The 22,614-nt window shown below is 37.3% G+C and overlaps 1 protein-coding gene across 6 annotated transcripts in view; it reads right to left on the reverse strand.

Annotated features, from left to right (window-relative positions):
* The window catches only part of Vti1a (vesicle transport through interaction with t-SNAREs 1A), a 338,753-nt gene that overhangs the window by 126,296 nt on the left and 189,843 nt on the right, over positions 1 to 22,614 (reverse strand). For 4 of the 6 annotated variants that reach the window (XM_090345875.1, XM_090345877.1, XM_090345874.1 and 1 more), the window contains 2 exons: positions 19,334 to 19,404; positions 17,740 to 17,801 (listed from right to left, as the gene is read on the reverse strand). In XM_090345875.1, coding sequence (XP_090202001.1) covers positions 17,740 to 17,801; positions 19,334 to 19,404 — 133 coding nt within the window. Of the gene's footprint in view, positions 1 to 17,728; positions 17,802 to 19,333; positions 19,405 to 22,614 lie in introns of all 6 variants that reach the window. The other 2 variants (XM_090345878.1, XM_090345880.1) reach the window with 1 other exon arrangement.

The following is a 22,614-nucleotide window of genomic DNA, read 5'->3' on the forward strand; positions in this document are numbered from 1 at the left end:
ACGGAGCAATGTCTTGTGTAAAACACATCCTGACTGCTCCAAGTTAGTGATCATCTCCCATCTCCGGAGCTGATGTTTTTCCATCACTGTTCATTCCACACTAGTATTTTCCCAGACTTGTTCTCACTCTCTGATTGGGATGGATGTTTCTTGAGGCAAAAAGGTGCTCTGCACCTAGGTGTGGAATGAATACCATTTTTTCTAACAAGTGCTTCCCAGGAAAAGAACCTTCTAAGGGGGAAATCATTCCCCTGGTAATGTTGTTGGAATTTAAGCTTTCCCCAGGAGTGGTAAGGACATGTACAGGGATTCCTGGTCTGTTGGGGAGGGGATTATAAGGTCATGTTATACACACAGCGGATTTGTCTTATCTTCAAGATCCATCAGTAGACTCATCAATGAATGCAGATGCAGTGTCTGATTCTGTCAGCAGAATTTGGAATGGCCCTGAAACCTGCTTCACTATATTACTTAGAGAGATACTTAAACCTCAAAGAAGATTCATCTAAAGAAACTGCACATGGGATTTCATTTTCCCTAAGGCATCCATGCCCTGTGTCAGTAAATCGTCAATAATTAAATAGCAACAGTTAAAACAAGACCACCCAGGCATACAGACCCAAGGGTTGAGCTACAGAAATGGTTTGTATGGCCCCTTATTGAGGGCAATTATGAAAGATCTCCCACAATCTCCCACAAGATGGAACATGGCTCTTGATGCAACATTTACTCAATTATTTATTCAATTGTTAAATATATTCAATTATCAAAAAATTTATCATTTAGTAAGTGCTTAGTACATTCAGCACTTATTTCATTACTCAAGTAGAAATGACGAAATTACAAAATTTACACCACGAATCGACAGTTTGGAAGGATTTTCTATTACTATAAAAAATTAACTGGGCTGAAATTGCAGAGTCTCACCTCCCACAAAGCCTTCTACTAGACATAAAATACAAGGTCTGTGGTAATCAGAAATGAATCATCTTCCCCTCAGGTGTGCATGCTACAACTTAGGAAGTATTTACACTATTGTATTCATTGCTTTTCCCTCACATTCCCAACTTATTTCTTTTTATACTAAGCAAGAAACTAGAGTTTCCAGTAAGACAGGAAATGGATATTGGGCAGGCACAGAAAAATATGGCAATGATGCACACATCCTGGGAACTGCAACCTTCATTATTAGTGTGTCTATGTGTGGAGGTAAGTGGTAGAGATGGGAGGAGATGGCAGTTGTATACGCAGGGGTTGAATATTCTTCTGCTTGAGTCAAGGGAGGGGAAGGAAGAAATCTCATTTCGTTTCTATAAGGGCAGTCTGGAGACAAAGGGAATTAGGACTGAGATGAGCATGTAAAATATGCCCTTTCATAGACCCAAACTGAGATGTAACAAAATCAAACTTAAAAACAAACAAAATGTGAACATGATGAAAAAAAATCAGACTATAGAACTAGTATTTGACTTGTTTTATGGTACAGAACAATGGGCATTCTATGGAAAGGAAACAACAGCAAAGATTTAGAGGAAACAAGCAATTTTGAGAACACAGTAAAGTAACCAAATTGTGATTTTGAATTGTCTGGCATTTTCAATTTAAAAAGTAAGAAGATGGGGGAGGGGAAAGTGGTACAAAAACATGAGAAGGGGTGTCAATGTTCAAGAAAAGGGCTGGGATGTAGCTCAGTGGCAAAGCATGTGCCTAGCAAGTGTAACATCCTGGGTTTGACCCCCCATTACCCCCCCAAAAAAGAAAAGATGTACCCACTACCTGACAAATGTAACTGTAACCCCTCTATACGTTACCCCAACAATAAAATATAAAAAAAAAATAAGGTAGAGCCTTTATAACGCAAGTGTGGAAAAGTATAAGCAGAGAACCCATGGCACTTAAAGAAGACAAAGAGGTAAGAAATAAAGCAAAGGATTCAGAGGAACTATCAAAAAAATAATGCCAAGGCAGAATTAACCTCATGCAATCAGTAGGAAAAACCAATTCCAAACAGAGGAATCAATGATCTTGGAGATAAACTTACAATGAAGAAAGAGATGCAAAATTATTTTTTAAAATGCCAAATATGGAAGATACAAAATTGAGTTCTGAAAATGAGAGAATCATAAATGTTCCTGAAACTAGAAAATTGGAAAGACATGATGAATAAAAACTCTGAGGGTAGAAAGAAACCTGAATTTGCAGATTTAAAGTTCTTGTATTCTATGCAAATGTGTCCAAGACTTCATGCCTACAATCTCTCTGGACTGTTCAACAGCAATGATTTATACAATCCAATAAATGCAACCTACAAACTCATTCACTAGAATAGCATAATTAGTCTGTTCTTTTGATAATCTATTTTATTCTGTGCTGGGCTTGCAACTCTGGGTTTTGTGCATGCTAGGCAAATGCTCTACCATGAGATATAGCTCCAACTTTTCTGTTAGTCACAAACAGTAAAGGCCAGGAGTTATGTAAATATTCCTAAGAAGGGTAAGATTTAAAAATCCTATATCTAGTTTGAAATACATAGATAAATGCATGCATACATACATACATGTATGCCCTATAAATTCTAGTACCAGTTCCTATATATGAATCAGAATATATCCAAATAACATACTTTTTCTGAAAAAAATCACTCGAAGATAGATCCAAGCTGATTACAAAACTGGAATACTAAGAAATGAAGAATGAGGAAGTCATAAATGAAACAATTATTTTCTTTACGGATCCCACATGAGAACACGACAATCTGTGAAGATAGCATCAAAGGTTAACATACAAAGAATATTCCATGAGGGAATATTATATAACCACTATAAATAATAACCACAGTTTTAATAGCATTGAAGGACACTTTCAATATAATCTCAACACAAACAGCAAAATATGGGTGTGTATATGTTGTATATAAATAAAATACATGAAAAAGTTGGAATGAAATATGCTAAAACATTACCAGTCACTATATTAGCCACCCTGATTATGAATAGTTGTGTTTTAGTTTCCTGCTTCTGCTGTAAATTAATTGTTTTTGAGAATGGATTCTCTTCCCTCTTCCTCCCAAGAATCAGGGATTATAGGCATGAACCACCAAGCCCAGTCCATGGAAACTTAGGGTTACAGTATTGAGAAAAGGAATATAAAACAGTGCATGAATCATGAATAAAAGCTGGAAGGAAATACTGATATTAAGGAACAGTTTGTTTCAAGGTACAGGGCTTAGAAAGAAAACTTCAAAATGTCATTAATATGATTATATCTACTTTATGCTTTATAGGGAAAATCATAATTTCAAGATAATGCCCCTAGATAAAACTTGTCAGTCATATCTTCAATAAGATGCTATTTAAGGAAAAGAAATCTTTCTCATGCCAACAACAACTTTCTGCCTGGTTTCTAAGGCTTCTCAGGCTGACTTTATAACAACTTAGACTGAACTCCCCAGGATTAGGCCTTTTTAACGTGTTACATTCTTTCCTTAGCATCTAGGAAATCACGAACATTCAAGAAATACTTGGTGAACAAATAAATGATTGATAGAAGGAACGATGATGATATATTTATAGGTACAACTTTTGGTTAAAAGGATGGTTTGCATTTACCTAATTGTTACAGCATTATCAATGCGGAAAACTACAAGGATTCTGTTTCAGGAAATCTCACTGTTCATCATAGATTACATGCTTCATAGAAATCCAGACTGAGCCAAAATCTGGTGCCATATTTTTATTTCTCTTTTTTCCATTTCAAAAGAAAAAGCTGTAGTTAATTCTAATTTTCCTGCGGGCAGAAGGAAGGGGGACTTTTCATGTGTGTGGAGAATGGCACACCCCCCGGCCATCTGAGGACAGTTCCTCCCAGGAACACCTGTTTGCTCCAATTGAAGCCTGTCCAAATTGAGTCCTGGGGATCAGGAGCTCGCTCTTCAAATGTCCCACTATTTTACAATATTTATTCCCCACCTGTCTGATGGCCGTGATAGCTTGGGAATGCTCCAGCCAGGGAAAGCTGTTCCTTGGCCCTGACATGGCAGAACTAACAGCAGCTCATGTGCACCCAGAGTCTGGTCTGGATCCAGTCACCCTTCAGTTCAAAAATACCTCTTTTTCCCCCCTCACCAAGCCTATTAGCCAAACTTCCTAAGGAGGAAGAGGTAAGTAAATTTTCATATTTATACTAATATGTTCTAAAAGTAGGTTGTATCTTTCACCTTTAGATTATTAAGGCTGATTTATCAGTTTCCCCTCTCATTTAATATTCAATATTCCAATCATATTAAGTAGTTGCCCAACACTAAAAGTGAGGATTAGTAAATTAATTTATCCAACAACAAAACTGTTAAAATTCAGAAGGTAAAATGCAATAAAAACTATCAAATGCATAATTTAACATGTAATTCAGGGAAGGAAAAGAAGATGCGCACATCAAATTCTAGTTGTAATGCTGAAATAATGTTTTATTAAAAAAATCTTAGCTTTGAGAAAAACTGTACATTTGAAAAGCTTACATAAAGCCTTATAAAATAAGAGACCTTTTATCTTCTCCAGATCCATGAGCTTGAAAATACTTTATCTATGCAATTTCAAGGCACATAAAAACCCCAGTGAATAAATAAATGTTCTTTTTTTCTTTATACAGAAGCTTTAAAAATTATTCATATAAATAGCTTGGCCTTGAACAAACAGATTAAAATACCTAAAGGCTAGAGCTTTAGATCATGTATACAGAACAGAAAAATGAATACTTTCCTTTATTGGTTGGGTAAGTTTTCAACTAACTAAATTTCTATAAGACCATTTGATTAGAAAGATTTAATTGGAATACATTAAAAATTCAGTATTTTAAGTGACATACTCATCAAATAAATAATATGTGGGAATAAACAATTTATGTTATCCACCCACATCTTTTTATTTTTTATAAGGTTTTTTCAATTATAACATAATTTTAGATGTATGATCATTTTACCTAATTTTTTTAAACACATAGAAAAGCCTTTCAGAATTGCTGAAAATTAGGATGATTTAGGGGATTCTAACCTTTTTTATTTCCTTAAAGAAAATCTCAAGTCCCACCACGATTGAAAGAGATATTTAAAATAAAGGTTAACTTGAAGCTCTGGCTTCTTGTTACCTTTATGAGCAAATAAGTTTCAAGATGTGAGCTTTCTATGTACCATCAACACAGCTATAGAAAAAAGACACTGTAATACTAACCCCAGTGAGCAAATTCTGCTGCTTGAGACCCTTACCTTGAAGTTGTCATGGAAAGAAAACTGGCATGTTCCATGTGTGGGTTCAGAATCAGGTAGAGCTGGTCACCCACAACCTCTACTGTGAGGTCTCCTTTGCCACTCATACTCCAGCAATTTTTCTTCTTCTACAGCATCAATCTCTCACACCCTAGCATACATTTCTACCTATTACTATCTCCTCAACTATATAAACCTAGTTGACCTTAAACTATTTGAGAGTTGTTTTGAAGTTTCTATATCTCTAATGGCTGTTGTATTTTTTTTACACAGTCAAATACAAAACATTTGCTATTGAGGAAGCTGCTGGTACTGCTACTGTTAAGATTTATATGCTTTTATGCTAAATCCAGGGTACTGGTTCCAAGTTATTCCTTGTCCAGGTAGAAAAACTGTGGGCAAGACTCAACTTCTTCAGGTTTCAATTATCTGTAACTGTTATGGTTTCAAAGTGTTCTTGAGATGTGCATGTGCTGGAAATTTAATCCCCAAATTCATGTTAGAGGTAATTGCAGGTAAGGCCCTGGCAGTCATTGCGAGGCCCAAGTGGGCATTAGTGGCTTTTAAAAACAAGAGATATCACAGCTAGCAGGGTCACCGACTTGCCCTGTGATGCTCTCACCATTATGATGTAGAAAGAAGGCTGAGTAAATGTTGTACCATGTTCTTGGGATTTTTAGGCTTCCCAAAGTGAAGCCACATAAACTTCTATTATTTTTTAAGTTACCCAATCTCAGTCAAATACGTTGCTATAGTAAAAGAGAATGGACAGACAATAATTTAAGGATAATAATGACACCAAAAGGTGTATGGAGGTCACTTCAACGGAAATAATCTGTATGAATACGATCTATAAGCCAAATAGTCAACATTTTAATTTTATGATTGCCTTTAAGGGTTCATTTTTCAAAAGTGATTTTCCTAAGGAAGGCATCCCTACATTTTTTTCTCTGTATTTGAACTCTGATAGATTCAAAAGGAGTGATTCCTCCACACTGGCACATTTCATATGAGCCAGAGCCAGACATCTAAAATAACTAGGAAGATGGACACCACTCTATGTTTTGGGTAGATGACCATATTTTGTTTAGGAAATTAAAAAAATATTTAATGGACATTTAATCATCAGAGAGATGCATATACTTAAATTTGCATTTCCATATTTTCAGAAAACTCTCTTGGTTTGAAGACTCTATAAAGCTACCCCAGGAAAATATGGTTTCACAAAAACGCTTGGGGGCTGGATTCAGAAACCTTCACTCATTTGAGACTTAATACTATAGTTTTCATTTTTTTTCATCTTAATGTCATTAAGGTTATCAGAAAATCTAGAGCAGCTTTTTCATAGGTAACCAATAATTGCACAGAAAATTAGCGTGCTCTGCTTCCTTAATTCAACCTTCTTCAAGTTTTAGACAAATGTATCATTCTACCATTATCCCCATTAACATAAAGTTTTCTCCCTAAGTTTGCAAAAGAAAGGCAGTAGAATTTTAAAAAGCATATCAGAGTTAAGGAAAAGTTATTCTTACTTTCCTATTACCTTCTACCTTGTCAAAAATGTTAGAGATAATTATGAAAAATGACAATAACCTCAATGCTTGCAACTTAAGAAATATTTTAATTTCACTTTCAGATTTGAAATGTGTTTTTTAACAAATAGTGGGCTTTTTTTTTTGGCATGAAAGCGCCAGAATTCTTTCTTAATACCTAGATGACAAAGTCTCAAGATATACACAGTTGTTTCTTATTATGGCTTCCCTGGGAAACATTTCTGGGAAGGAACAGTTCCCAGACACTCACTTTGTTTACAACAGACAAAACTGCTTGTGTGGTATAAATAGGAGTCTGTCCTTAAACGCTGCCGAAAAATAAAATGCAACCATGAAAAGGAACCATTTCCTGCCCTAAAGGTGGCTTAAAAATTCCTAGCTACTTTAGGAACAGCACCAAAGCATAAATAATAATTATCAATTGCCGCATAATAAAAGGTTAATTTTATATGAAAAAATCCAAACAAACGAAAAAAAGCCACATATTTTAGAGATGCCCTAAAAATTGTCAGCATTTGGTTTCCTTACCCTGCAAAATTATGAAACCCTGCTTTGTCCCCTGCATTTGTGATGTATATCTATAACTCTGTTGTTGTTTGTGCAGATAAGCCTTGCCTTGTCTCCCTAACTGCACTTTGAAAAGCAGATTCACAGTTGTGTGACTTTTGATCTGGGTAGCAGCTAGCTCGAGCACCTGCACTGTGCATGAGCCTTACTGAGCTTGCTTTGTCCCATCTCAAAACACAGCAAGCCTTTTAAAATGGATGTGTGAATACACTAATTTACAATGTGAGTGTTCAAACAAAAAGTATGGTGGTGGTACTGGTGATGGTGATGGTGGTGGTGGCAGCGGGGGCAGCAAAAGAAGGGGGAGACTTGTAAAGGGAGAAGCCCTAACCCTCAATTTATAAAGTTCAGCCATTGTTCACTGCTGCTGGCATTTAATGAAACAGATGTGAAAGGCCTCCCTCAACTTACAATGGAGCAGACAGTGGGGCAATGGTGCAGGGCCTGGAATTGTAAAATGTTGTTTGGTGATGGTATATGTTAATAAATAGCCATTTACAAGGGGGGCTGAGGGCTCCATTACTTGTTTATAAGGAAGGCCCAGGGCTCCTTGCTTCAAGTTAACAGCTCAAGGCTGCCTTCAAAGAAGGCATTGATGGTGAAGGTAAAGTGCTTCTGTCACACATTACAGAATGGCATGCATCTGGGAAAAAAAGGAAAATCATAAAAGAAGAGTAATTCAAGAATTAGGTCAAATTGTGGCTCACAGTCAAGAAAAATATAAGATGCTTTTCTATTGTGACTAAATAATGGACAGGAAAAAATTTTCATTGTGAAGATATATATTTTAACCTTGAATGAACATGTTTCTGTGTATCCAAAGTGCAACACATAAAAACCTGCTGGGGTTCACCTCCATTATATCTATAGGGATCTGGCTAGCAACTTTGAAACTACCTTTACTCATTCTTCCACAGATTGCTTGAGATGGAGGCAGACGATTATTTGGTGATGAGGCCTGTATTGGGGTTATCTAGCCTTGCGTAAAATGTGAGCAGGCTCCTGACCACAGGCAGCTTATAATCAAAGGAAGAAACTGGCCAGCAAGTGCTCAGACAGAAACCGCTCCTCCTCCTTAGGGCAGGGTTTGGGGGGTTATTCTGCAGATTTATCACAGTGCCTCTAGTGCCATTTCATTCGTGGCTTATACTGAGGGCCCAAGCGGCAGTATGAAGGCTGTGCTTTGTCTCAGGCGAAGTTTTACTTAACTAAACAGTGGACCTTCTAATTGGTTTTCCTGCTTCGCTTTCAAGTAGGAAATTTTCAACCTATCAATGTATCTCTACAAAGGTCTGTTGAAAGTCCATACTTTGGGGGTACTACAGTGAATTCCTTCACTTGGCTTAATGTCTCTTCTAATTGTAATTCCTTTCTGATTTAGCTCAGGTGGTTGCGTTATTCTGCAAAAATCATGCTTGGGATGAGGTAGGGGAATAAAAGGTCTAGAAGACAATTATGATAAGGCAATGAATGTAAAGCAGGTGACACCAGTGCTTTATGAGAAATACAAACTGCTACAAAGGATCAGAGCAAGGACACTTGTGTCTGAGAGGCTGAAGGGTTGGTGGGGAGGGTAAGATTTCACTTGAAATCCAGAGATGAAAGCGCACCTGGAATGTTAGGAAGGTAACATCTGTTAATTTTGCCTACCTCATATTTTCCTTTTCTGGTTTTCTGCTTTACCCATTTTCAGAAATTTGTCCATTCCCAGTAAGGGTCTCCTTTCTAGAACATTAGATTATTGATTAATGGAATTTTTATCTAACCAGAGCACCAATCAGAATCGATATGACTCCATGCTATGACTGATGGAATTACTGGGAGGGAAAAAAAACTTGCTTTATTTAATTTGTGTCTCTGAAAGACTGGCATAACTTTGTTCCCACAAGTAGAAACACTGGCAAAGAACAGAATCCTAGACAAGAGATCTGAGATCACAGATGGAAAGAGCAAGATCCAGCCCTGGTGACACTGTTTGAATTCTTAGATCCCATGGTATTTGAACTCACTCTACCCTTAGTCTATTTAGTGACATTAAGTGATGTTTGTTCTTTTTTGGTTTATAGTCAATTTGATCTGGGGTTCTGTCACATGCACATGTAAGATTTTTGACTAAAATGAGGTATCAAATGGAGAGCATTTCAGAAGGGAGTAATAGATAAAGCAAAGGGACAGAACGCATTGATGATCATAATAACCAACATTGATTGAGGCCTTATTACATGCCAGACACTGTTCTGTATACTTTTCAGGTGTCAACTCATTTAATTCTCATGATGTCCATTATGAGAAATATATATATAGCCAGTCCTGGGGACTGAACCCAGGGCTTCAGCAGTGTCTGTGGGCTTTGCCCAAGGTTAGCGCTCTGCCACTTGAGACATAGCAAAACTTTGGCTTTTCTATGTATGTGGTACCGAGGAATCAAACCTGGGTTTTTGTGCATGCTAGGCAAACACTCTAATGCTAAGCCAAATTCTCAGCACCATGAGAAGTATTCTTAATTTTCATTGAAGAATTATGTGGCAAGGTCATCTGTCATCCGTGTGTTACAGTTGAGACTGAGGCACAGAGGCCAGACTCCTTCCAAATTTAACAGTAGAGCCAATGCAGCTCTAGCACTTTTCTCCTATCCATGGGGCAGATGCCTCTCGATGCCTGCAAGAATGTCATCTTGAATAATTAAACAAAACTAGAACTGTTTTCTTCAGTGAGGAGAAGGCCCCAGGCAATATATATATATATTTATATATATAAATATATATATAAATATATATATATATAAAGCTTCCTAATCATGATACTTGCCAAACACTGTAGGTAAGGGGGATTATATACAGACTCTCTTATTGCACACTGTTAGCTTTTTACTGTTGTCTAGTTAATGCTCAAAAAAAAAATAGGACAACTCTAAAGGACTTCTCACAATTATAACAGCTATAGCCCACAGCCTTCATTCAGCCTGTCTTAATTGAAGAGTTGTCCCAAACTGGTAGTTTGCTCACTGCCTGCAGGACAACTGTCTAAGCAATCTAAAAGACGATCCAGATGCCCCACAAAAGGGCTGCTGTTCAATGCATCAGGAAATTCAGGCTCTGGAGGTACAACCCGATGCTATTGACTAACGGTTTCCTGATTTCTTAAAACAAGAATGATAATCCCTGCTTTACTGAGTCATCTGGAAGAGGACATAGGTTAACAGGCATCAAGTAGCTAGGAATCATGTCTGCAGAGCAGGAGGTACCACGACACGACAACAGTCCCTGGATTATTAAAGGACAGAGCACAGTACGAACTCTGGATTTTTCAAATCAGTGACTTAGAGGTGGGGTGGAAACTGGCGTGAATATCAGTGCTAAATACCCAAATGTTTATTTCTTCAGTACCTGTTTAGACTTGATTAAAGAAATGGTCTTACTACACAATTGTATCACAGAAGAAGTGAAATTATGCAACAGTGGAAAGACAACTCATCAGTTGGTTCTGAGTTCATCACTAAGCAGTAAAACCTGCTCTGATCTATAAACTGCAAACTAGCAGTTGGGAACCTTGTGCTGTATGTTCAAAACAAGTTGAGTTCATATCCAACGTATGCCCCATTTGTTTTGTGGTACTGAGGACTAAACGAAGGCAAAGAGGACACTAAGCAAGTACTCTACCAATTGAGCTGCTACAAGCCCAAGTCCTTTTGTTTTTACAAGGTCTCACTGTTAACTTTTGCTTAGGTTGGTTTTGAACTTATGATCCTCCTGCCTTGCGAGTAGCTAGGATTGTAAGCATGGGCCACCTACACCTGGTTATAGCTCTTCCTTATCTATGTGTACAATTCCAGATATATTACTTTACTATACACAATCCTCCTCATTAGTGAAATGGGGACAAAATGGGTTTCTTCTCATGCTTGCTAAGGGTTAAATCAGATAATATATGTGAAGTATGGCTTAATGTCAGACTCAGACTAGGGGCTTACTCAGTGCAGCTGGTGGAATTAACTGTGACAGAGAGCTGCAGATTCTACACTCAATTATCTGAAAGGAAAGTGAAATCTGTTTTTGTGTTGATTTTTTATTTTAAAGATAATGGTCTTCTATGTTTTCCAGACTGGTCTCAAACTAAAGGGTATAAACAACTTCCCAATTCAGACTCCTAAATAGCTAGAACTATAGGCACATGCCACTATGTTGTTCAAAAATTAACATTTGCAAACAGAAGAATGCTAATACAGAAGTAGTATCAGTAAGTATATACCAAGCTGTTCCTTGGTTTCGTGAAGCTATTACCGCACTAGGCTTGAAGGAGCATAGGATGAAGGCAATGAGTCAAGTGTATAGTAGTAATTTCAATGATAATTGAATGGACCTCTAGAATATTGAAACAAAAGCCATATAATGAATGATTGTTGTCCTTAATGTACTATGTTATCTCTCATCTCTTTTGCTGTCCCTTGGTTATCTCATATTGTTACAGTATCTCATTTTGTTATCTGATATATTGGATATATTTGTATTTGGTTATTTGAAATTGGATAGGGAAGGGGGGAAAACCAAAATGGGGGGTGGGGGGAGGGTAATGGGGACCAAGACATGTGAAAGGGTATCAATGTATGTGAATTAATGCACCTTCTATCTGGCAAATATCATGTAACCCTTTTATTAATTACAATAAAAATATATATAAAAATAAAATGGACTAAGGTTTAAAAAATACTCTTTATACATTCTTATATCTCAGATTCTACATCTAAGTCCAAAGAATCTACAGCAAATCCAGTCACTTCAGTTTTAAAGAATAGGTTCTTGATTAAAAGCTAAGAGGTGGAGATGTTGCTGCACTAATTCCAAGTACAGGTTCAAATTCATCACAAGTAAGGAAAATGAGCCAGAGAGAGGAATGACATACACATACACACACACACACACACACACACACAGAGAGAGAGAGAGAGAGAGAGAGAGAGAGAGAGAGAGAGAGAGAGAGAGAGAGAGAGAGAGAGAGAGAGAAAGAGAGAGAGACAGAGAGAGAGAGAGACAGAGAGAGAGAGAGACAGAGAGAGAGAGAGAGAGAGAGAGAGAGAGAGAGAGAGAGAGAGAGAGAGAGAGAGAGAGAGAGAGGGAGAGAGAGAGAAACCCTGGAAATATAGATGCAAGCCACTGCAAGAGAAGATACTCTTTTCAATGCATAAACATTACTAGTAAATTTCCAAGGACATTTATTCTCACAAGTCGTGAAAACTCTGTTGAATTTAAGACATTGTGATTAGAACAATTAAAATAAAACAATGTTTTCTGAGAAAAATGTGTATGGGTGTGAAATTTTATAGAAAGTTCTAGTCATGGCTTATTTAATTATCAGCCTATTGAATGGAAGATGCATTTGTACAGATCACAAACATTGCATGGATATTTCTGGCCCTCCAACCCTCAAGAATCATTCTGCTGGTATATTTACATTTTCCAGATGTATGGCAACATGGTGACTGACTGCATTTACAATGCCCATTCTTATTTATATTACTGAAGGCCCCTCTACTGCTCAAAACATCAGGAAGTACTCATACTCACGTCAAGTAATTTTTGAAGGAAATCTTATGATTTTGTATGTGTAGAAACAGGCACATGTATGCAAGCAGGGGGAAAGAAATCATTTGAAATTAACATTACACGCCAGGAAAGGACTTTAAAAATATTATAGATCAATTTCTTTCTGTAAGTCTTTGTGAGCCCATATAAACGTAGCTGATGTGTAAAGCTGTGACATGTTCTCCAAATTTATGTCAGTGGTGCTCTCAAATTATACCTTGGTTATGATCTCTCTGAGCCTAGATGTTTCTAGAAAAATATACAATTTCTGATCAACTATGAACTATAATTTAGGTCGCTAGAGCTGAAAGGAACTAGGATTATGATGTTTTTCTACACACTTTGAAAACTCCTACTTAATTTTTACAGGATAGCTGTACTGTTTTATTTCAGTCAAAGAACAGCGTGAGTGCAATTGTGCGCACACACATACAAATAAAGAGAAACGTTTAAGCCTCAGCGATATTCATAATACGTTAAGACAATTCTAATAATCAAGTTTTGTGGCATCTCATAAAAAATCCATTTCTTAGACCCAGTTATCACACGACTGGTCATGTATTTCAGAAGCATTTTCGTTCTTATACAAATTCCACTTTATTTAAAGTCTGTCTACCATAAGGAAATGAACAGTGTGTCCCTAGGTAGCTCTCCATCTGTGTCAAGACGGAAGAAAAATGGCTTTCCAGAAAATCAGCCACAGTTTTATTCTGATGTCACATTTTTTACTATTATAATTTTGAGTGGACCAATTTTCTTTGTTTTCTTCCACTGGTCACACAATGCAGTTACATGAAAAATAACTTCTTTTTGATTGATTTCTGTCAATGCTTCCTGAAATTTCAGCTCCTTTTAATATTTCTCTTGTATTAGAATTGTATAAATCATCTCCTATTTCCCGAATTTTTTCCAAGTAAGTTGGTTTTGTAGCTATTTAAATAATATTTTCTATTGGTTGTTCATATTCTTGTTATCCTTTTCAATGATTAACAAGGATGAATTACAGTGGCAGATTTTAGGAGCTTCTCAATAATTTTATAAATTCCCTTCATCATATTTTTTTTTATTCTTTCTACACTGATGTACTCTGAAGGAAATACTAAAGAGGGCTGCACTACAGGACCCCTGGGCCTTTACCCTGGGCTAAAATATTTACTGTGTAGATTAGTAAACTGAAGAAAGGATGGGTGAATGAGTAGGGAGACTGAGGAAGGGAAGGAATGAGAGGAGGAAGGAAACACACTTTTTAGCTTACTTGAAGTCAGTAAAAGTGCAAATGGTAGATGATTAGCAGGTTATAAAGTTATTGGGATCTTATAAACTTTATTGCCTATTTATTCTGGCCCAACTCATAGCTGATCAAGTGGATACATGCACAGACTCTTGCGCAGATGGAACACTGGTTTCACTGTCTTCACAACAAACTACTCACTGTAAGTGAAGGGCTTGAAATGGGTGGCTATGGAACACCATTTCTCTCCATTTTTCCTTTCAAAATAATGAAGATAAAAAAGCTACAAGCTGTCTATTATTTTTAAGATAATTCTCTGGCTTGGTGTACTGTATATATTCTCAGTCACACAGATTTTACTAAAGGAAAATATATTGTATGCAGGTGAATACTCAACACCGAACAGAAAGGACATGCGTTTTTTTTTGTTTTGTTTTGTTTTGTTTTTTTGCCAGTCCTGGGCTTGAGCTCAGGGCCTGAGCCTTGTCCTTGGATTTTCTCAAGGCCAGAACTCTACCACTTGAGCCTCAGCACCACTTCCAGCTTTTTTCTATGTATGTGGTACCGAGGAATAGAACCTAGGTGCGTGCTAGGCAAGCACTCTACTACTATAGGCCAAACTCCCAGCCCAGGACATGCGTTCTTTAACCATTTTAAAAAGGGGGTAGATAAATATGTGGTTCAATATTACATTGTTTCTTAAAACCAGAAGCACCTATTGGTGTACAACATAGCTATATGGTTTCAGTAAGAACAGGAGTGAAAGAACATGGCTTCTCCATTTGAAATAAACCTTGCTAGGAGCAAATGTCATATGAATAGGATGGATTTTAATAGAGGACACAAAATCAAACACTGAAGACTTTGATATATAAGCCCTAGTTCAATTTTTCAAGGGCCTATTTTTGCTTGTTTAATTGTTTTGTCTGTTTTTTTTTGTCAGTTCTTGGGCTTGAACCTAGGGTCTGAGTGCTGTCTCTGAGCTTCTTTTGGTCAAAGCTGGCACTCTACCACTTAGAGCCATAGCAGCACTTCTGGCTTTTTTTCTGAGTAGTTTACTGGAGATAAGAGTCTCGTGGTCTTTCCTACCTGGGATGGCTTAGTACCACCACCCTCAAATCTCAGTCACCTGAGTAGCTAGGATTACAGGTGTGAACCCACAGCACACAGCTAAGAACCTGTTTTAGTAGGGATTATCCCCTAAACAATAACGTGATGTGTGTGTGTGTGTGTGTGTGTGTGTGTGTGTGTGTGTGTGTGTTATGTTCCCAAATCCAAAGTAAATTGTATGTCATACGGGAATGTAAAACTCTATATCACAGCTATGCATTGAGGTCTCCAAGATCCAGTTAAGTTACAGTATTGATTAAAGTGGCTAGGTATCTTCGCAACACCAACATCTCAGCTTAATGAAAACTATGGCCCTATGGACAAACTCAAGAGCCTCCTTGGTTCAGTTATAGCAAGGCAATGTCCACCTGGGGACTTTTATTCTTGTTTGTTCTCTAGATGCATACCCAAAGCAGATGACTCAGTGATTGACTCAGTTTGCCTACAAAGAGAAGCTCAAGTAGTTTTTGCCAGAGTAATTTTCCTCGGCAGACTTCTGAAGCCACCGTGTTAGTGTGATTTCCCATAGCAAGCCCAGCCAAAGGTTGCAGAAGTTGTTTGTGCTTTACCTTCTCTAAATGATTTGCAAATTTATTCAAACACAATATGAGGGGATGCTTTATATGCTGAAATAACTGTCTGCAGTGTCCTGTACTAAGGGTGAGGTACATCAAGCAGAAATATGGACAGAAATACCCTGGTTTAGAAAGCCATAAATCCTTATTTGAATCTGCCAACCTGAAAGCTATGCAGAGCTGGAATAAACTATTTTCCCTAAATGCTACATCTGATTAAGCCATACCATTAAATGACAGCTGAACTTTAACATTAATATGATATTATTTAAATAACCACATGATTTTTTACACTAAAAATGATGAATGATTTCTGGACAGCTCAATTGACATAAAGCAGGGAGACTCTTTAATGAGATTTGACAAAATGGAGACATAAGCAGAATATTCGTTACAGCTCACATAGCAGAAAGCCCTACCAAGGAAGCAATAAAAGGCTTCCTCCTCTTCCTCCTCCTCCTCTTCCTCCTTCTTCCTCTCTCTCTCTCTCTCTCTCTCTCTCTCTCTCTCTCTCTCTCTCTCTCTCTCTCCCTCCCTCCCTCCCTCCCTCCCTTTCTCCCACCCTCTGTCTCTTTCTTTCCCTCTTTCTCTCTTCCTTCTTCCTGATTTTCTTTCTCTTTTCTCTCTCTTCTTTATTTCTCATTCTCTCTTTGTCTTTCTTTTTTATGTCTTTAGGCACTGAAGCCTTCTCTTCAATTGCCAGTTCTCTATGGATTTTGAGTTTTTCTAATGTTATTTATATATTGTTGTTAATCACAGTATTTGATAGTTTATGGTTCTGAGCTGGAGTATTATGTCTAGGAAAGGTAGAGGCAGTAAAGACACTTGGATGCCAGTGTCCTGGGAATGTGAAACGCTCACTATTGACATTTACCAATTGATGAAGAGAAATTACATCAGCCCTGAAGATAGAACTATATGTTTACTTGGTTCTTATTCCATGAAACAATTCAAATACAGTGTTAGGAAGTTACTGTATATATGATAAATGATTAGAGAAGGCTTTAGTAATTTCTACATAGTTGTCTCTATAGTATATCAACTATAGAATGAGTACCCATTACAAGTATCAACTATGAGAAACTTTATAGGAAAAACTAGAGCTTTTGCATAGCTCTCTATAAAATCTCAATGAAGTTATTCTAGCATACTTCTCAATGTTCTCCATTCCCTTGTTTACCCACAGGTCCCAGCTGCCATGTTGATGCCAGATGATTCTCTTACCTTGTAGATTCAGAGTACAAAATAATTCTGTGTAGAGTACATATGCATAGAATATTACTGCCCTTCTTCACTTACCTTTTTATATTCTTCCAGATATTTACCATCCATCTAAGTTCATTCATATATATACAACATGAAGAGTTGCTTGCTGGTACATATGCCTTCAGATCATCCAACAGTCTTGACAATTTACAAATCATTTTTCAGTACTTACATTAAAAAAAAAAAGTGTTTCCCCAGACAGTATTCCTTACAGTTGTGAAAAGAAGTAAAGAGAGAAGAGCACAAGCTGATACTGAGTATGTTCTGAATGTCTGCAGGCCTGCATTCCTGAAACAGAAAGCCAGTCAAGCTGCTCCTGCCACAAGCCTTCCTCAGGCTATTAAAAACTGCTTCTTCTCTAACCCTAATTTTTTCCATAGCTTTAGGTAATCCCCCTAGCTTAAACCCTCTCTCTAATCTGAATTTGTCTGTTCCAAAAAAAAAAAAAGAGTTAAAATCAGTGCTCTGTTATTTCAAAAGTATCTTGACATAGGGGCAAAGAGCAGAAGCGCTCAAGCCTGTAAAATTTCCCAATGCAATTGGATGAAAAACCATTAAGGAGAGAGAAAGATGGAGAAGATTTTCCCTACCTTGCTCTTACCTTCTCAACATCCCAGTCAGAATCCTGGAGCTTTTCCCCAAGTTGGCATCTGTTTCCCGGAGCTGGGAGGAAACAAGCAAGATTTAAATAAGACTGTAAAATTAGACTATTTTTAAAGTGCATGAAAACAAAAATTTTATTTCATGATTTTAAAAAGAGCCAAAAAATAAGCCAGGCACTGGCGGTTGATGCCTGTTATACTAGCTACTCAGGAAGCTGAGATCTGAGGATTGTGTTTCAAAGCCAGCCAGGGCAGGAAAGTTTGTGACCCTTATCTCCCATAAACAACAAAAAAACTGCAAGTGTGGTGTGGCTCAAAGTGGTAGAGCTCAGGGAAAGTACCTAGGCCCTAAGTTCAAATCTTATGGAGAAAATATAAACCAAATAATAAAAAATACTTACACACACAAACATCAATGTATTTCTCATCTTGTATTGTTCCTGGGGCTTGAACTCAGGGCCTGGATACTGTCTCTTAGTTTTTCTGTTCTAAGCTAATGTTCTATTATTTTAGCCACAACTCTACTTCCAGCTTTTTTTGGTGGTTAACTGGAAAAGAGAGTCTCATCATCTTTTCCTGTCTGAAATGGCTAGAAACAGATATCCTCAGATCTCCGTTTCCTGAGTAGCTAGGATTACAGGCATGAGCCACCAGTGCCTGAATTAATATATGACACTTAAAATTCTTGCATTCAACAAATGAGAGCAAGAGGTAAACTCAGGTACTTAAAAATGGTTACTTGAACTAAATATAAAAGTAAATGTGGGCCGGGAGTTTGGCCTAGAGGAAGAGTGCTTGCCTAGCATGCACGAAGACCCAGGTTCGATTCCTTGGTACCACATACATAGAAAAAACCGGAAGTGGTGCTGAGGCTCAAGTGGTAGAGCTCTAACCTTGAGAAAGCCCAAGGATAGTGCTCAGGCCTGAGCTCAAGCACAGGACTGGCAAAAAAAAAAAAAAGGTAAATGTCTTACATCTGACGAGTGAGGAACTTTTTTTTTTAAAATTCTGCTAAGGGCCATTATTATTATTATTATTATTATTATTATTTTGGGTTTTTTTTGGCACATCACTCTTGGACCATTCAAAATTATCAATACAAGCAGACGACTATGGGAAACCAAAAAGAAGTGTATTTATCTATCCTGTCATGCACCAAATGATTTCATGGGCCTTATATGGCCCAAGGGCTGGAGGAGCGGATCTCTGTTAAAGATATGAATGTGCAAAGACCCTGCAGTGAAATGGAAATGGAAGGAGGGGGCAGGGCATCAGTGCTTTTTTTGTTTTGTTTTGCAGACTTTGCTCTGAAAGATTCACATGCTCTAGCATCGCCTTCAGTGATGTTCTTTTCAGCTATGGAGTGAAAGAAAATACACATGTGGAGCCTTTTGAGGATGGGAAGTCTTTTCTGTTTTGCTTCAGCTCATACCTTTTCTTTCCTCCTTCAAAGGTGGTGCACCACTCATTCCCCCTAGATGTTATAAGCATAGACATTTCCTTCTATGTTGCCGTATGTCTGCATGTTTCAGTAATCTTTGCTTTTATGTCTTCTCATTTGCTATTTGAAGTGGTGATGTCACTTAGACTTACTCTTTCACGAGCTCGCTGTATCTTTTCTCTGTCATGGCTGAGGTTTTCCAGCATCTCTTGGCCAATTTGCTCTATAGGGAAAAAAATCAGTTAGGAATGACGAGAATAATCAACAGGTATCAAACTGACAATAAACACAGAATTAAGGCCAGACACATTTTAATTCATGTAGTTGAAAACTACAGATGGCATTAGATAAACTTACTTAGGATAAAATACTTTAAGATTTATTCTATAGAATGTCACCAACATGGCAGTACTGATTTAGTGGCTATGTGACTTGTCCAGGGCCATTCCAACAAATCGTCATCAAAGATGGAGAGAGCCAAGGCACAATGGTTTATTACCATGTCAACATAGAATGGAGCCTTTGCTTTGCAATGGCGATCTTGTGCCACTTTCCTTCCTTCATTTGGGCATGAGTCAATGTTCACTTAGAACAATTCGGATTGTACAGTGTTCACCATGCATATGTAACCCTCATTATCTCACCCATTGCAGACATTAACAGTGGAACTATCTCTAGGCTTCTGTTCTGGAGTTGTTGAACCAAGACAAGGCAAGGTGCAGTCTTAACGAGTAGAGAAGAGGTCAAACTGAATATAGAGTTTTACACTGGAATTTATGCGAGTATAGGTAGCTTTGCACATTCATTAAAAAGCCACACCGCTAGCTCCAATGAAGAGTGACCCTGCCATGACTGTCTTATTTGACTGGCTCTGGGAATCTCTGACTATAGAACTTATTTATTTATTTATTTATTTATTTTTTTGTGGGTTTTGGGGCTTTAACTAGGTTTGGGTGCTGTCCTTGTGCTCTCTTCAGCTCAAAGCTACTGCTTAACCCTTGAGTCAAGCCCCACTTCCTGTTTTTTTAGAGGTTAATTGGAGATAAGAGTCTCAGGTCCTTTAGTGCCTGGGCTGGTTTTGAACCTTGATACTCAGATCTCAGCCTCCTGAGTAGCTAGGATTACAGGCGTGAGCCATCTTGCCAGGCGACTACTACAGAACTTTTACAGGACAGTAGTTACATCCTAATCTTGCAAATATCCAGCTGCTCAAAATTAATTTCTTTTAGGCTCATTCTCTATTTCCTGGAAAAGGCTTATACTATAAAAGAATGGCAATCGATGTGACTATATTTTCTACCTCATGCTTTCTCCTTTTCTTTCCCTTTGTACTGTCTCTTAATCCATCCATTTTTCTTTTTTTCTTTGTGGTTTGCAGGGTCTTGCCATGGAACACAACCTGACATAAACTCATGATCCTCCTGCCTTAACACCTCTAGAGCGGGTTCACAGGTGTGTGTTACTATACCAGGCTATATCCTTATTTATAACAATAATCATCTCTGGCTTTTATATTTACACACAAGTGCTAAGCAAGTACTAAGTATAATAACAGTAAGTAATTTAGTCAAGACATTAAGAAATCACCATGGTGCTTACTTTGGCTCACATATTCATAGTGTGGAACAATGACTAGGCCATCTGAGAACCCATGTAATAGCTCGAGCCTAAATCTCAGTGCCAACATTGACTAACTGTGGTCTCATACTAGCCAGACACTTTGCTGTGTTTCTATTTCTTAATCTCTAGAAGGGGAAGAAGAAGAGTTCTAGGTCATAGTGCTGTTATGGGAATTCAATAAAATTAATTGAGGGAATATGGTCAGTGGACACTGGCCTAAAACAGTAAGTATTTATTGACTCAGAATTGATGCATCAAAGACTATTACACCTTGGAGATCTGCTTCCATCATACTTCTGTACTATGCCGCATCAAATGAGCCATATCAAATTTACCAGGTAAAAATGTGGAAGATTTGGGGCATCATACAAATGGATGGTGGTGTAAGAATCGGAGAATTCACCAAATAATCAGAGTCCCTGCTCTATGCCAGAAACTACACCTGTCATTTGTACTCAAAGGACTTCCATGTTAGTATTAAGATTGAGCAAAAACAATTAAGTGGTTTAGCAGAGTTTGAATTCCATGGCATAGCAGAAAAAAACTGTAAGTTACTTTCACAATAGAAAACCCAGCGAATGATACATATATATATATATATGTATATTTAAATGGTCATAATGCTACAACAAATACAGTTTTGGTACTATACAATGTCTGAAAATTATTTTCCAGTATAATACCTTCCTAGTAAAGTATCTCTTCTTAGATTTATGTTAGCTTTTGAAATATTAACCTCATACAACTTATCCTTAAGGTAGACTTGTGTAGGATATGTGTTTTTTCAGTAGAGGCATCACTTAAAATAGAAGATAAGAAGATGAAGGAGATAGGTAGTGTTGAAGATTTTTGTTTTTCTGTTTTTTTTCCCCCAAGAACTATAATATTCAGTCGTGTCATACTGATTTTGTTATATTGAATTCCTTTTGTCAATGCAATACAGCAATTTAAATCTATTTAAACTAATATGTAAGGGATCACAACACTATCACTATTTCACAGCAAAATGCTATTTATAGAATCTTTCTTCCTCTCAAGATTAATGGTTATTATAATATGCAAATTCAAATAAATAGAAAATAAGTTATTAGTATTGTGTCTTTGACCAGTATAGTGTTCGAGGTTAAATACCAGTGAAAAGAATGAAGAAATAAGAAAAGAAAAAAGAAAAAAATAAAGTAATGAAAGGTTTGTGATCATTCATGCTTTCAAGGTCCATCAAGTATTGTGCTGGAGAGAACACTAGGAAAAGATCGTAGCCACAAGTCTCTCAGGTTTACCAGGGAAAACCACTACTTGGAGTGGACCTATAGGCTACTGCTGCTGAAGAAATGGATGGCCCAGGGGCAAAGAGTTATTAGACCTTTTCCATATCATATGCCACTTCCACAGTCATGGAAATGGTTCAGCATCCTATTTATTTACTTATTACCAGAACATCACATAAGTTTATTTCAGATGTAACAGCAATGTTAAAATTGACAAGTTTATCTTAACTGCACCAAGTAAACTTAGCCATTTAAGTATTTTTAAAGTTATTCGCTCCAAAAACTGAGGGAGCTTTTCCTCCACCACACACCATAGTTTCTCAGTAGTTTTGTTTGGAGGACTTTCAATTAATGAGAAAAAACTGCTTTAGAGATACTTCAGAAGTCCTTTCTCCAAATGAAAACAAATCTGGACAAAATATATGTTGCATAGATTTTTCTACAGATTCTTTCCTTTCGAACCTACTGGGCAAGAGAAGAAATATTGACAATAGTGAATACATGGTGGTCTTAATACCCAAATGCCAGTTATTGTTTTTATTTTG

This window comes from Megascapheus bottae, chromosome 15 (assembly GCF_031878675.1).
Source record: "Megascapheus bottae isolate mThoBot1 chromosome 15, mThoBot2.hap1, whole genome shotgun sequence".
NCBI classification, from domain to species: Eukaryota; Metazoa; Chordata; class Mammalia; order Rodentia; family Geomyidae; genus Megascapheus; species Megascapheus bottae.